The 14164-nt window shown below is 36.9% G+C and overlaps 1 protein-coding gene across 1 annotated transcript in view; it reads left to right on the plus strand.

Annotated features, from left to right (window-relative positions):
- GAS2 (growth arrest-specific 2) overlaps nucleotides 1-14164 on the plus strand; it is a 73580-nt gene that overhangs the window by 18696 nt on the left and 40720 nt on the right. Inside the window, exons 3-4 of the mRNA XM_008938354.1 lie at nucleotides 6058-6199; nucleotides 13879-13942. Coding sequence (XP_008936602.1) covers nucleotides 6058-6199; nucleotides 13879-13942 — 206 coding nt within the window. The remainder of the gene's footprint in view (nucleotides 1-6057; nucleotides 6200-13878; nucleotides 13943-14164) is intronic.

The raw sequence follows: 14164 nt of genomic DNA on the forward strand, positions 1-14164 counted from the left end.
TAGAAGTAGGAGTCACCCCGATTCTGTTAAATTAGTTTTTCATAACTGTTATTAACCTCATCTTTTTGGGAATGTTAACCAGCGTTTTCATCTTTCGCTGTGTGACTTGTAAGCTGTGTTTTGGGTAGAGCACTTAGAAGAACAGAGCCATTAAAAAAACTTAACTTTTAAAACTATATTGTTAAGTTAAGCTTATTCTCCATCTATGCTTACTCTTAAGAAGTTAAAATTAATGCTACGTGGAAGATGTGGGAGAATATATTCTACTTTGACACTAATAGCATGGCTAAACCATTCACTTAGTTCTGTATTTATTTTAACATTGTTGTCTGTATGTTGATATAAAGCCTTGATGATGTTAATTATTTTTATTGGCACGTCATAAATCTGTTAGGTATTCCAAAGTGATTACAAGTGCTTTCTTAGAATCTAGGAAGTTGATAATGAGTGATTCTTGGCTTTTGGTGATCTCTGCAGTGATTACGTAGGGTAAAAATCTGTTCAACACATGATCTTTAAACTTGAAATCCAACCTGCTATTCCATTAAAATGACATCTCTCTACAGTACTTCATATGACAGTGCAAAGACTGTATTTCACTGAAGAACAATATTTTGCCAATTGTTAAGGGAATTGCTTCAGGATGCTGTCTTTGTAAGTGCAATGACATGTTTCATTAATCTGGAAGCTGTTCCTGGTTCCATGCCTGTTGAAAAGTTTGCCAGTTCTTACTGATGTCTCCTAAGCTTTCAAAATTTCCATGCTGAGTTTTTGGTTTTTAACTTTTGCTGGATTTTAACTTTTATTGCAGCTTTGAGAGGGGTGGGTTATATTTTTAATTTTCTTTAGGGTTTGATTTTGTTTTGTTTTCAGTGGAAAATGCTTCATTTTCAATTCTGTGTATGTATTTCCATATTCAGGGTTCCATCTGTCCATTTTGAATAAGTATTTAGCATGTTCTTTTGATTGTTGGTCCAGTTGTTGTATTTGGAAAGTCTTTGTAAATGGAGTAGGGAGGAAACAAAACTGGGGCCCACCTTGCCAAGAAGTAGTTATTTTACCTTGTAGGTACTACAGTTTCATTTCCTTAATGTCTAGTTCATCCTTGTCTGTACTTTATGGCTATTCACTAAATCTGAACTTTGGCACTGCAAACCAGTCTAAGGTAAACTTGATTTCTCTTTGCTGAAATGAGTGTCTGGGACACCACTTTTGTGATCTATAATGGAATCTTAAAAGTTCTAGGCTTGAGTTCCTGAGGAATTAACAGCAAGTGAATAATGATGGTTGGCTGGGGGTGTGGTCACTCTGTGGTGGGGTGAACTGTAACAGTTCAGTAAGGGTAAGTTCTTGTAGCAATGAGCTTCAGTTCATTAATGATTAACAAATGAATAAAGGACAAGGAGCAAAATCATATTTACAGAGAAACTGTGGTAGAACCACACTTAGGTGAAGAACAGGTATTTCCCTATCCTAATGAGCTAATTCAGATATTATAAAGGAGAGGAGGGCTTTTCTAAGGAAACCTGAGAAAAATGAGGGAAGAATTTAAGAATATCTCTGTGGCCAGTAGCAAAATTACAGGCGAATTTCCAAAAAGTTTTGAAATGGGTACATGTTCTGTTGAGCTGATACACTCCCATTGCAGTATGAATTTATGCTTGTGTCACACTGAGTAGCCACATGAGAGGCACCACTGTGATCAGATACTGCAGTCTCCATGGTGTAATTTTCCCTAGCTCACAAAATTCCCTTTCCCAAAAAAAATTCTTTTTCCATAGCTCACAAAATTGTTAATCTTTTCCCTTTATTCAAGTGTGAGTGACAGTTCAAAAAGCTGTGAAATCATCGACTCAAAGAGGGAAGTGTGCTTGAGAATCTTCAAAATATGGCTTGTCTGCTATAAAAAAAACTGAGGTTTTTAAACATCTATTTGTGGACCCTCATTTTTGGAAAAACACTACAAAAAAACCCAAACCTTTTTCTATGTGATTTCAGAGCATCGGTGTAATAGAGTCCCTTTTGGGTTTAGAAGTGAACCTGACAGCATTTTTCCATGATTGCATCATATGTTTCACTCACACTTTCACATCCTGCATTAAACCACATGCATGCACATCAACAAGACAAGATTGTAAAAGGAGTTTAACTGGGGAATTGTTTTCATGATATTTGATAGGAGTAATTGCGGCCACTGCTGTTTCAAAGCAACTGGGGTTATACTATACTATGTCAACAAAAGTCACTTTTGCCATATGGAAACCTAATTACTTCAGAACGATCTGTTAGAAAGCACTTTTGAAATAGTCAGGCCATTTATACAAATCAGTAAAAAGATTTGTGCATGAAACCTTTCTTAAATAAGAGCTTTCATGTGTTACAGGTTGAACATTATAGTGATTGTTTTGGAAATATTAAAAAAGGTACACTTCTAGGTAAAAGGTGTTAGGGAAATTTATTAGGTGATAAGAAAATAGGAGTATTTCCCTATGATTTTTGTGATAAACCTGATCGTGCTGTTCTTGCATGGAGAGGGTTTTTTTACTGTTCAACAAGACCCTGATATTGTGAGAAATGGGATGAAATATAGAATGTTACATTTTAGTGAGCTCATGTGATGCCAAGGGTATTTATCTCTGTAGCATTTGTTCCATAACATGACTTAAAGCCTTTTTTTTTTTATTCCCACCCCCCCACTTCAATGATGTATTTTTTTTCCTTTCTGTATTCCAGGACATGCCTTGTTTTGCATTTGGGTGTTTGTCACATCTGAGTTCTTTAGGGCACCTAAAGACATTCATGTGTTTTAGATGGTTTATTTGCTGACTCTAACTGCATTAATTTCTGATACATAAACCATCTGTTCTGAATGGCTTTTCTTGAAAGTATTTCTATATTCAGTCATTACAATCTACCTACATCAGAAGACATAAAATATTTAGAACCAAATTTATTTACATTATTAGCCCTAAGGAGCAGCAGTGACCCAGGGGAAAAACTAGAGTATTCCTGCCAGACATTGCAACACCTTCCCAACAGCCCCTCAAAGAAAGGCAAGGCAGGTTCTCCTGGCTGCCTCCTCGCTTCTAGCTGCTTTTGTACTGCTGAGGGCATCTGTGCCATGGAGCAGCTCCTGGTCTTCAGGACCAGTGCCACAGACTTGCTCATGCCCTGTGGGCTCAGGGCCAAGTAGAGCAGATTGGCTGTGCCCACAGTGTGCCCAAATCTCCTCTGACTGCCAGGTGGCAGCCACCAGCCATATACTACAATATTTCTTTTTTTGGCTGGAGCTGAAGAACTGAATAGGAGGAAAGAAACATGGTATGATTTCACCTGGAATGGCTCTCCAAGCTGTTCCTGGGGTTATAAACAGTTTTTGTCTTGGAGAGGTTTGTTAGCTTTCTGCAAAGGAGAACTTGTAGCTTTATCTCTTTTCCATGCTCTCTGAAGTAGCTTATGCACAAGTCTCCAAGTGCCAGGAATTCTCAAGCTGGCTTCTTGTCATCTTGTTCTTGTCACAGTACTGCGAATCCATTATACAGTCACCCAAAATGTGTGGTCTGTGTTGGGTGAAATAATTCAAAAAATTCCAAAGAGTATAGATTTATTAGGTACAATTTGTTTAGTCTCCTAGTCTCCTTAACTTGGTTCAACACCCATGTATCACTGCAGATACTCTAGTACAAGCAGAGGTATCATGGGAAAATAATTTAATTCCATTTGATTTTTTTTGTTTGTTTTAATGGTATTAAACCAATTTATAGCTACTGGTAATTTGGTTTTGTAAGAATATGATCAAGCATGTTGTTTGTACACAGTGCTATGAAACGGTATCTCTTTGAATCTGCTGACAAGATTGAGTTGACTGTCAGGTAGCTATGTACTTATGAAAGGATTGATTTCACTGAAAACACAGAATAGTTTCTGCCAGGACCAGGGATCCAAAATTCCTTAGTAGTCATGACCAACCTCACCTGGCACCCTAACCTGCACTCTCTGCCTATAGCCCAGGAGCTCCATTTGACTGCAGACCTGCTTCTTGCCTGAGCTATGCTGTAGACAGACCACCTCCACCCTTCCTGCTGGTTGGGCTTCATGGCTGGAGCCTCAGTTTCTGCTGTAGCCTTGAGTCCAGCCTTGTCTTCTGCTGTTTCTGACTTGTCTTTCTGGACAGACACTAGGCCTGACTTGTCACCTCATCTTGTCAGAGGGCTAAAGCTGGTGTGTCACCAGGACTGCCTTGCTGAGGTGCTGTGGGACTCTGGTGTTGCCAGTGAGGGCTGCCACCACCTTTGCTGGGGCCACCTTTGCCTCCTGCCTTATCTCCCCCCATGGAGCAGCCCAGCTCTCACTGCTCCCCACCTGTTTCATTTTGCTTCATGCTGCTGTCTGTTGACCATCCCTGTCCACACTGCTTGTTCCCCATCTGCCCTGAGGGAAGGAAGGTCAGCTTAGACCTTTGCTGCTGAAATTATTTTGAAGAAGGAACTTCTAAAGTTTTTTTGCAATGTTTTGTGTAAGATTTTAGTAGCCGATCATGGAACAAAAGGCTTGTTTTGACAGCTTTTCTCCAAATGCAGACTGGACTAGCTGACCTTCCTCCATCAGCCTGACAGAGAGTTTTGTGTGAGCCCTTTTTAATAGAATCAGGTGCCCTTTTAAGACTGTTAGACTTATCCAATTAAAATCTCCTGAGAAAGGATGCTGGGGGGAGGGAGAGGCAGAGATGGACAAATCCTGCATTATTTCCTCTAGAGGCTGTAAATCACAAGGGGAAATTCAATGTGTGAAGCAGTCTGTACTCTGTAATGAGAATTTGCCTCAGGTTCAGATACTCATTGTTTCTTTGAAGAAATTAGTGTGATGTGGAAAGGGTGCTAGTCTAGAAATCTGTCTAATGCTAGTAGCTTATTTTTTAATATTAAAAAAAAAAAGCCCTGGTCTGTGAAGAATGGAGCTTTCTTCCCCCTTTTGTCTTTTGCCCGATTCCTCAGAAGAATAGAGAGGGATTTAAAATAATGGCTTACAACATCCTTGTGCTCTGATCTGATAAGGCTGGTCCATATCTAGAGCCTTGGAAGAATTCGGGTTTCATTGTTTCTACTTCTGCTGGATTTATTGAATAGTCATGTATCCTTTCCTACTTTTTTCCCTCTTTCCTAATTCCAGGATGGTCCAGGAGGTAATGTGGTGTCTATGACACAAGGCTTACCTGGGTTTTTCTTTGAAATGTCATGTAAAACTGATCAGTGTTTTAAAATACAATATAGAAATGTATTCCTAGCTCTTCTTAAATAGTTTGAAACATAAACATCATTTTTGCAAAACAAGGAAATAATTGTAAAAATAGTGCAATTGGAATAAGAAAAATGAGGAATGAGAACTACATGGTGGTCTGAGGAATAACGGGTCTAAACATTTCTAAGGCATGTATTTGTCTAAAGCAATTTATAAGCTTCCATTGAAATCCTGATAGAATAAGTAGAGTGTTGCTTACCCCTGTAGCCATTCCATTTGCAATTTATTTGTTTTATCAGGTCTATAGAGGTGAGTAGCTCTGTGCATATAGAACGACAGAACCTGTTTGTTCCCTTTCCACTTTTCCAAGAAGTATTTTAGACTGTTGAAAGTGGAATTTTGGACATAGATAACTAGTAGAGACAGCATTTTCAATTTTTTACCTCTTAGCTTGCTTGCTATTGAGTAACTACTGACTCCAGAACAGAACCAAATATTTAATAAATAAACCTAAGTTCACTTAGGACCTAACACTAAATCCCCAAATGGTAATTGCTGATATTCCTAAGAAGTCGCTAATATTGATTCAGCCCTGAACTTCACGTCACATACCCTAACATGATGTTTTTGAAAAGACGTCGTGGTCTACAACTTCATGCTGTTCAATTCACTTTATTCTTTGCTTGGAATTCTTTCATGGACAAGGAAAAATATGTTCGTGGCAGTCACCTATCTATGCAAACCAACACAGTGATTTCATCAGTATGTAATTTGAGTATTATGGATCATTTATCTAAACAGAGAACTTCTGTTTTTCAGACCTTACCAGTGCGGAAGATTCCCTGCAAAGCAAATGCTCCTTCAGGGTCTTTTTTTGCACGGGACAACACAGCAAATTTCTTATCCTGGTGCAGAGATGTAGGGGTGGATGATACCTGCCTATTTGAGTCAGAAGGTTTGGGTATGTATTTGTTTATGTAGTAGCTGGTAATTTTAAATAACTTGTGTGTTTTGCCTTGAAAGGCAGAGTAGCTCTCTTAATAGATACTGCAAATCTGACCTGTATGTGACTCTGTTAATTCTACCCTTTATCTGTAGCATGATCAAATAAAGGACACATCATTAAAATTTCATTTAAATAAATTTTAAGAGGAACTTAAGTGAGACAAAAATCTTGCTATGGTTTCTTGCATGCAGATGATTTTTCACCCTACCTGCACTTTTTTTGATCACTTAATGCTGTTCCTTAGTTTGAGGTTTAAGATAGTGCTTTTCTGTTTTGGGTGAGTAGGACACGAGTGCATGCTCAGTTTGGCTACAGACATTTAGCTGTTCATGCAGATTCAATGGGTTGCTTACAAGGCAAGAAAATGTGAATTTTTTCTCTGATTTTTTTCAGTATTATACTGAACTTTTTTCCAGCTGATTCCCTTGTGCAGCTCTGGACAAGAATTATCCAATGGTAGTGCTTCAGGGTGTTCCATTGAAAGATTGGACTGCTTAGAAAATCACTGTTCTAACAATACACATTTTTTTTTCTCTTTTAACTCTTCTCTCTTCAAAGGAAAGCTCATGTATCTTACCTCAAGATTTTGTTTCAGCCAAACTTTATAAAATTAATAGAATCAAATGTTTGTTTGTCATTGGAACGCAGATAAAAGTGTAAAGTTGTTGTGATGATAGACTGCTCGGTTTGGCAAGATGAATGAACACACTGTACTGAATCAAGAGGCTTCTTTGTTCTGTTGTTCAAAAGGTTATTGACTGCCTAGCTGAAGTTCTTATCTGTGTTGCAACTGATCTATTCTATTCTTCTTCTACAGTCTTGCTCTTCCAGCACAACTATTTCTGAAGCTTTTTTTTCTTTTTTCATTTGTCTCTTCTTCTGTGAGGGTTTTAAAATTAAATCATTTTATATCTCCAGGAGAAGATGTGTGACAGAGAAGAAATAAGTATCATAAAGGTGACAGGTAGTGAAGAGGATATATGCATTGTCTCTGTTTTGTTCATTAAATCCTCAAAATGAAACTTTTATTGGACAAGGTAAATCATGTGGAAGGTGAACAATAATTGTTCTTCCAAATATTTGAAATGGTGGAGGAGTTGGATGTTGCCTAATACAAAGAAACTTGCAAACAAATGAAGGAAAAGGAGACATAGACCTCCACTGAGATAAGCAGAAGAACCTGTGGTTAAATTCAACACTTGAATGAATTTAGGCTTTGTACTCCTAGGGTAAACCCAGCAGTGTAGTATTGTTCCAATAATAGGTGAACTGTATAACTGAGAGTGTGTTTATAAGAAATTTTCTTCTACATTGTTAAGAAAACAGATCTTGTTTAGAGACAGAATCATCACAGCTGAGAAACTGATGTTCTGTGGATAAGTTCTTTTTGATATATACACTGTGCTTTACCTGCCACAGTATAACACTGGATGCAAAGGCACCTGGAAAGCTGACGCTCAGGATGTCTTGTCTCAGAAAATGAAGTGGGATATACCCAAATACACACTGCACAAACCAGATCTGGCTTGTGTTAGAATGGGCTGATCAATGACTGATTTTATTCATGGATGGAAAACTAGATTCTGTTGTTTTCATTCTCTGAGTGTTGCTGTTTATGGAATGCACATGTTGAAAAGACTTGAGGTGCTGGAAATAGGTTTAGGACTTCATAAAATTTTGACCCATTTTTCTGAACTTGAGAGTGGGACAGTGATCATGCCATTTCTAAAAAAAGGATAAATATAGAAGCTGCTATTCTCCCTTGGTTTGAGCTAGAACTCTTCCAAGTTTTGATTTCATTTGAGTTTTTTCTAATACATTAGAAATAAAGATGAATCCTAACGGTTGCCAATCTAAAGCTTTTAAGTTACCCTTTCTCCCACAAATCACTTCTTCACTACATAAGAAATAAAAATTCAGCAAAGGTAAGTAATAGCAAAGGTTCTAGTCAAAATAATGAGAAATGTGTTTGCACTGCCTCATGGATGTCTGCTGTATTTTTGATAATAAATAGTTGTGGTGAAGTGATCGTTACAGAGGTAACCGTTTTTTGTGTTTTCTTGTGTTTTTTTTTCCCCCATGGTTATTAAACTGTAATGATGCGTAAACTGCTAGTGATAAAGCAACTATTTTCTCTCTCTACTGTGGATATTACTATGTTAATATTCTTAATTGATTCAATTTTTAACCTCCTTTTTTAGTGTATTCTGCCTGTCTTATTATATTTAAATAATTAACTGTATTATTTAATTAGATGCACATAGTGATAGTTTCTTCATACCATTGTATCACACGAAACACTCCTGAGACTTTCTTCTACATTTCTATTCTAACACTGTAAGAGTAATTTTTAATATTTTTTGCAGTAAAACATTTGAATGATGGTTTTATGACACTATTGGTTTAAAAAAAAAGTCCCGAGTCTATTCACAGATCAACAAAATTAGTTATATATTAGTTAAGAAATTAATAGCTATTATTTCTCATTACTTAAAAGTATTGTTCTCATCCTGATGAGTTCTGAAGTCTTTGAAATCACACAGGTATAACTGCAGGCAGCTGCATCCAGCATTCCCACTTGCCTAGTGCTCAGACTGAAGTCATAGGAAGGTACATTCCTCAGGGGAATGGAAGTGAGTCAGACACCACAGCAGATAGGTGCAGCCTATGCCCGAGGACCTTTCAGGTGACTGATGTTAATGGGAGACTTCAGTCTTCCTAGAGACCTGGTTCTGCCAAGCATTAACATTCTAGGGCTCACCCAGACAAGCAGGTCTGCTGACGTGACTTTGTCCTTGTCCATCACTTGTGGACTGATTTAGTAGTTTATGTAATTATTTAAAGTCTAAGCATGGCTTGAAGTGCTTTCTTGGATTTGGGCTTTTCAGCTGAGCTAATCAAGGAAACAGGATCAAAGTCCTTCTTCAAAATAAACAGAAGGAAAGAAAAAGTGCTGTTATGATGGTAGATATGATTATGCCTTCCAGTCGAGTTACTTTAAGATCAATACAGAACTCAAAAGATTGAAAACAATGCAATTGTGCTACTAACTTGTAGTTAGTAGTCTATAACGTCGTGTATTTTGTCTTGCTGAATGTTACGGTGTTTTAACATTTTATTCCCAATTTCTTTGTATTTTAAACTGTTTTCTGTAAAGGTTAACAATACAGCCAGAGCTGACTGGTAGCAATCTAGGTGTCCTTGGCCCTTTGAACTTCTCTGAATGCAGAGACATAGCAGGAAAGGCAGGTGCTGTACTTTAGGAGCTGCAGGAAAGATGTTGGCATCTCTAACAACTACAGCAACACAGCATGAAGGGAGAATACTGCAAAACAGAGGGAGACTCTGCAAGCTCCCTGCACTCATCAACTAATTTACTGTGCTTTTCATAGGTATTTTTATAGTTGTATTTAAAGAAGAAGAAATGAGCTTTGTTAATATGAAAAACTATGATCCAAAGTCCAAACTTTCATCATCTGGGCAAACCTTGAGATACCCTGTCTTTGCATGGGGTTCTTATATGTATCAGAGGTCAAAATTTGTCCCATATCTAGGGCTTGGAACATGATGCTCTAACTCTTCGCGGTCTAAGGAAAGTAATACTGTCTGTAACTGCTCTGTTACCAAGGTATGCATATTTTGTAAGTTCTCCTTTGTAGATTGTAGGGCAGCAGATCCACAAAGCTATGGTAATTCAATTTATGGAAGCATTGTAGATGGAGATTCTTGTAATTATGGTGTTCAAGCACGAAGAGTGTAATACTTGAAGAAAGCTCTTGGCCAAATAGTAAGAACGGTAAGATTTTCTACAGTTGCTTTAGTTTAATAAATTTAAAGCATAAGCTGTGAGCTCTTTGTTGGTAACGAGGTATTGTTGGATGATTATAGGATTTGGAACCAATGAATATTCTGCACCTCTTCTATGATAAAGAGTCTACCCGACAAGAAAAGGGTTTGCCAGCAAGTGTGCCAGCATGCCCATGTGTGTTGTTTGTTTTGGGAGTGGTTGAATTATACTGTTGTATTAATGTTTTGTGCTTGTATGTTCTGTAACTGCGTGTGTACACATGATGTGTGACATGGACTTCTTTTGATGCAACTAACTGATTAAAGTTTAATGGACAGGCTCCCTAAACAAAAACATCTAGCGTTTCAGTGGGAATGACAGACTTAAAGCACAAACACCTTTGATCTCTATTCTAATGATGTTAATTTTAAGGGTGTTTTGGGTTTTTTTTAAAAAAAAACAAACCTCAAATCTTGATTGCTTAAAAATATTCTATGCATGGGGCAAATTACTTCTTTAATTAATACCCTATCTAATTTCATATTACAAGATGGAAGTATTTTGACCATTCTTTCACAGTGGAACATTTACAATTTGGAACAGCACGTTAAATTTTACATGCAATTGCATCAGAATAAGGCTTTGTCCTGTCTCTCACAATATTTTACTAAACAACTCATAGTTTTGTTGAATTTGTCTCATTTTGAGGACTATAGAAGCATTCTGGACACTGTGTTATTACCATTGGATTAACAACTTCATGTACCCACAGATGCAACAGAGGAACATGGGTGCAGGTGTTACATTTCAACCCGAGCTTGTAAACTGTCACTTCAGAATGAACTGCCCATAGTCTTCAAATTATATTAGTTATTACCCTGTAAATGTACAAATACATGTGTATAAAACTGTGTATGTTTGTAGCATAGCTAGCCATGAACTGCAGTACAGTCAGAATTTAAATGCAGATTTAAATTACAGTACAGTGAGAATTTAAATGTGACTTAGTAAGACTTCTACAGCTTTTCAGTGGCGAGCTGATTTTAAAAAAGTGATTTTGATGCTGTGTAGTACCTCTGAAATAGTCTTTGCCATCTCTTTTATTAGATGTCTTGAAGTGCTTTGAAAATACTGATTAACTTCTATAAAAAAAAATTAAGAACGGATGTGTAAGAAATGTATCTTTTTCTGTTCTCTAGATGGAAAAAAGCATAAAGGAGACCTTTTTTTTAAATGGCTTAGGAGCCAGCCTTTCAAAAGTGACTGTAAATATAAAGCTCTTTCAGTTATTGTGAAATAACACCAGACAAAAAGTATCTTAAAATTAGTATTCAGAAATCAAGGCACTTGAAAGTACTACTTACTCCAACAGGCAGTGGTCTTACTTGCTTGCTCAAGGCTATGCTGAATGTTTGGGACCAAGAGGGTGTGGAAATGCTGTCCTGTGTCTCTGGCTTATGCCGTAACTCCTGACCAGTCTCCTGTGAGGTGGTAGCCCAGTAAACAGCCATACTTTTGGATGAAAAGAAAATAATTTTGATTTGAGAATCTAAATTATTTCCAGTGGGTATTGCAGTATACCAAATAACCTTTGTGTCTGAAGCTGCTGAATACATGTGCTGGTATAGTCCTCAGGAATGCTAACATTTTCTTGTCAGAAGTGCTGTGTCACCGTCTTCTTATCAGATGACCAGATGTTTGTTTCTGTGGCTGGTTATTGCCTGCACAGCAAATTCATCCTCTAACAAAGATTTCACTGTGTCACGTTGTTCGATGTGAAATGCATGAAATGTGTCTAGATTGTGTTCAGTCAGATTTGCTAAAGGATTTTGAAATCTGTTTGAAATGACAGAAAAACATTTCACCTTTCTTAGTGGAATCATTTTCCAGTTCTGTTTATGGATCTTTTTAAAAAATAATATTACTTAAGCCTGTCTCTCCTGTCTTCCAAATTCATTCAGATGTGCGTAGGTGTGAACCACAATTCAGAAATTTTGGACTCCCTTTGACTATTCCACAACTGGTTTATTTCATTTATGTTTGAAGGGATGCCTTATTTCTTAAAATAAAGTTTTATTTTGGGGCAGTCCCAACTGGTTTGAAACCAGAGCAGCAGAATACATTTCTAGGTTCATGCTTTAGAAATACTGTTTACTAGCAAAGGTAAAGGTTTCATAAAATTACTGTGTTGTGGCAAAGCAAACTATGGAGAATAGCCGAAAGTCCAAGTCTGCATCTTTTATATTCTTAATAACAGATGGCTGAAGGATAAAAGTACTTTTCTTAGTGAGTCCCATTTTAGTTTTCATGCTCTGCAGTTTCATTCCTGGAAATATAGTTGGATGAGATTAGAAAGGAAAACTGTGTACATCTCAAAGTGCTACATGTACTCTAGTGAAAGATATTGGGCTAAGCATCCAACTCATGCAATGCACCATACGTTTATTCAGGTCACTGGAGCTGGAAGCTGAAGTTGCAGAAGCTGAAGAACTGTCCCAGGGCATTAGTTATTAAGAAATGTTTTAAGTCTGTGGATTCCTGTTCTAGGTCTCATACGTACAGTGTAGGATGAAGTAATGACTTTTAGAGCTTTAATTAGACATAAAATATCTTTTTCAGGTATGGTATTTTTTTCTTCATGCATTTGAGTGTAGGTGAGTCTTTAGATAACCAAAAAGTTTATACAGCAAATGTCTTGACCTTAACTCATTAAAACCACACAATTTTTGTTGCTTTTTTTTTTTCTGATTTATACAAATACTCACACAATTGTTTACTGATCTCAGTTCAATCTGAAGTATAAGGTACAAATCTTTTGATTATTGTGGAAATTTCTAAAACCTGAGTTTTATCCACAACATAAGTTTTTTTACTGCAGTAGGTGTTTCTAGAGAGAAGATGACAATGCACTCATAAGTCTTCTCCCCCCCTCCCCCCTTTATTCCTTTCTTCTTTTTGGACTTTTGGTGAGTTGATTATGCAAATGGCCATCATTAACTGATTTTAGATTTTGCTTAGATATTTTGCTGGACTTCTCTACAGAACATTAACTGAATGAGAGGGGGTTGGGGAGGATGGGGGAAGAGAATGATCTTGGATTATGGTTGGATTTCTTAATGAGAAGTTCATGTTGTGTTGTAGCTGGTTCTGAAGCTTAAAAACAGCAGGCTTTGTGTGGAATCCAGGCATGGAAGCTTGCATATATGTGTGTGTGTATATACAAAAGAAAATGTGGGGTTTTTTTATTTTTCCTATGATGAGCTGAATTCCTAAAGTATTCTAGTTTCATATTTGCTCTAACAGTAGATGTGTAACAAATTCAGGACCAAATTTATAATAGGATGTATCTTTGCTATTTCAGTCTTGTTATATTTGTAACTTCAATAGGTTGAGTAAAATAGTGATATAAAGGGTAGGAATTCTTAGTTTGTAGAAGGAAAGTATCATTTCAATATTCTGAATTACTTTTGACATTCTACTAGTTTTAGTGTTCAGACAAAGCTTTTGATTATTTTTAAATAGTTATGAACTGCTTGCAGGTTATCAAATGGTCCAAATAATTACTTAGTTTACAATTTAGAATGTAAACTAAATTTACATTTAGAATGATGTTTTCAAAGGAACTAAAGGATAACTAAATGGGAACTTCCTAAATTATCTGCATTCTGAGAACCACTCCTCAGTCCCATCCTTTTTATTGCAGTAAAACTCCACTGCAAGCCAAGGAAAACCAAGTTTTATCTGAGTCCAGAGTTACAGATGTTGATGATTAGGTTCCATTCATCATCAAAATCTTTAAAATAGGTTTTATTTCTAAATGTTTTCCATCTTTATTTTGCTTTTCCAGTTCTCCACAAGCAGCCAAGAGAAGTGTGCCTTTGTTTGCTGGAACTTGGAAGGATTGCAGCAAGGTGGGTGAAAATATTTAAAGAATGAAGAAATATTTACATTCTTGACAGCAGTAGCTGTTGAGAGACTCACCAAATCAGCACATCTCAAGCTAACTTCTATGCTCATTAGGTTCGAGGAGAATGCTTGTCTTCATGTAACTCAAGAATATCTTGTGGGCAGTAGTTAACAAATACAATGAAACCTCTGTATATCTGTTGGTTATCCTCATTTTAGGAGGGGAA

This window comes from Merops nubicus, unplaced genomic scaffold, assembly GCF_000691845.1.
Source record: "Merops nubicus isolate BGI_N331 unplaced genomic scaffold, ASM69184v1 scaffold15464, whole genome shotgun sequence".
Classification (NCBI taxonomy): Eukaryota; Metazoa; Chordata; class Aves; order Coraciiformes; family Meropidae; genus Merops; species Merops nubicus.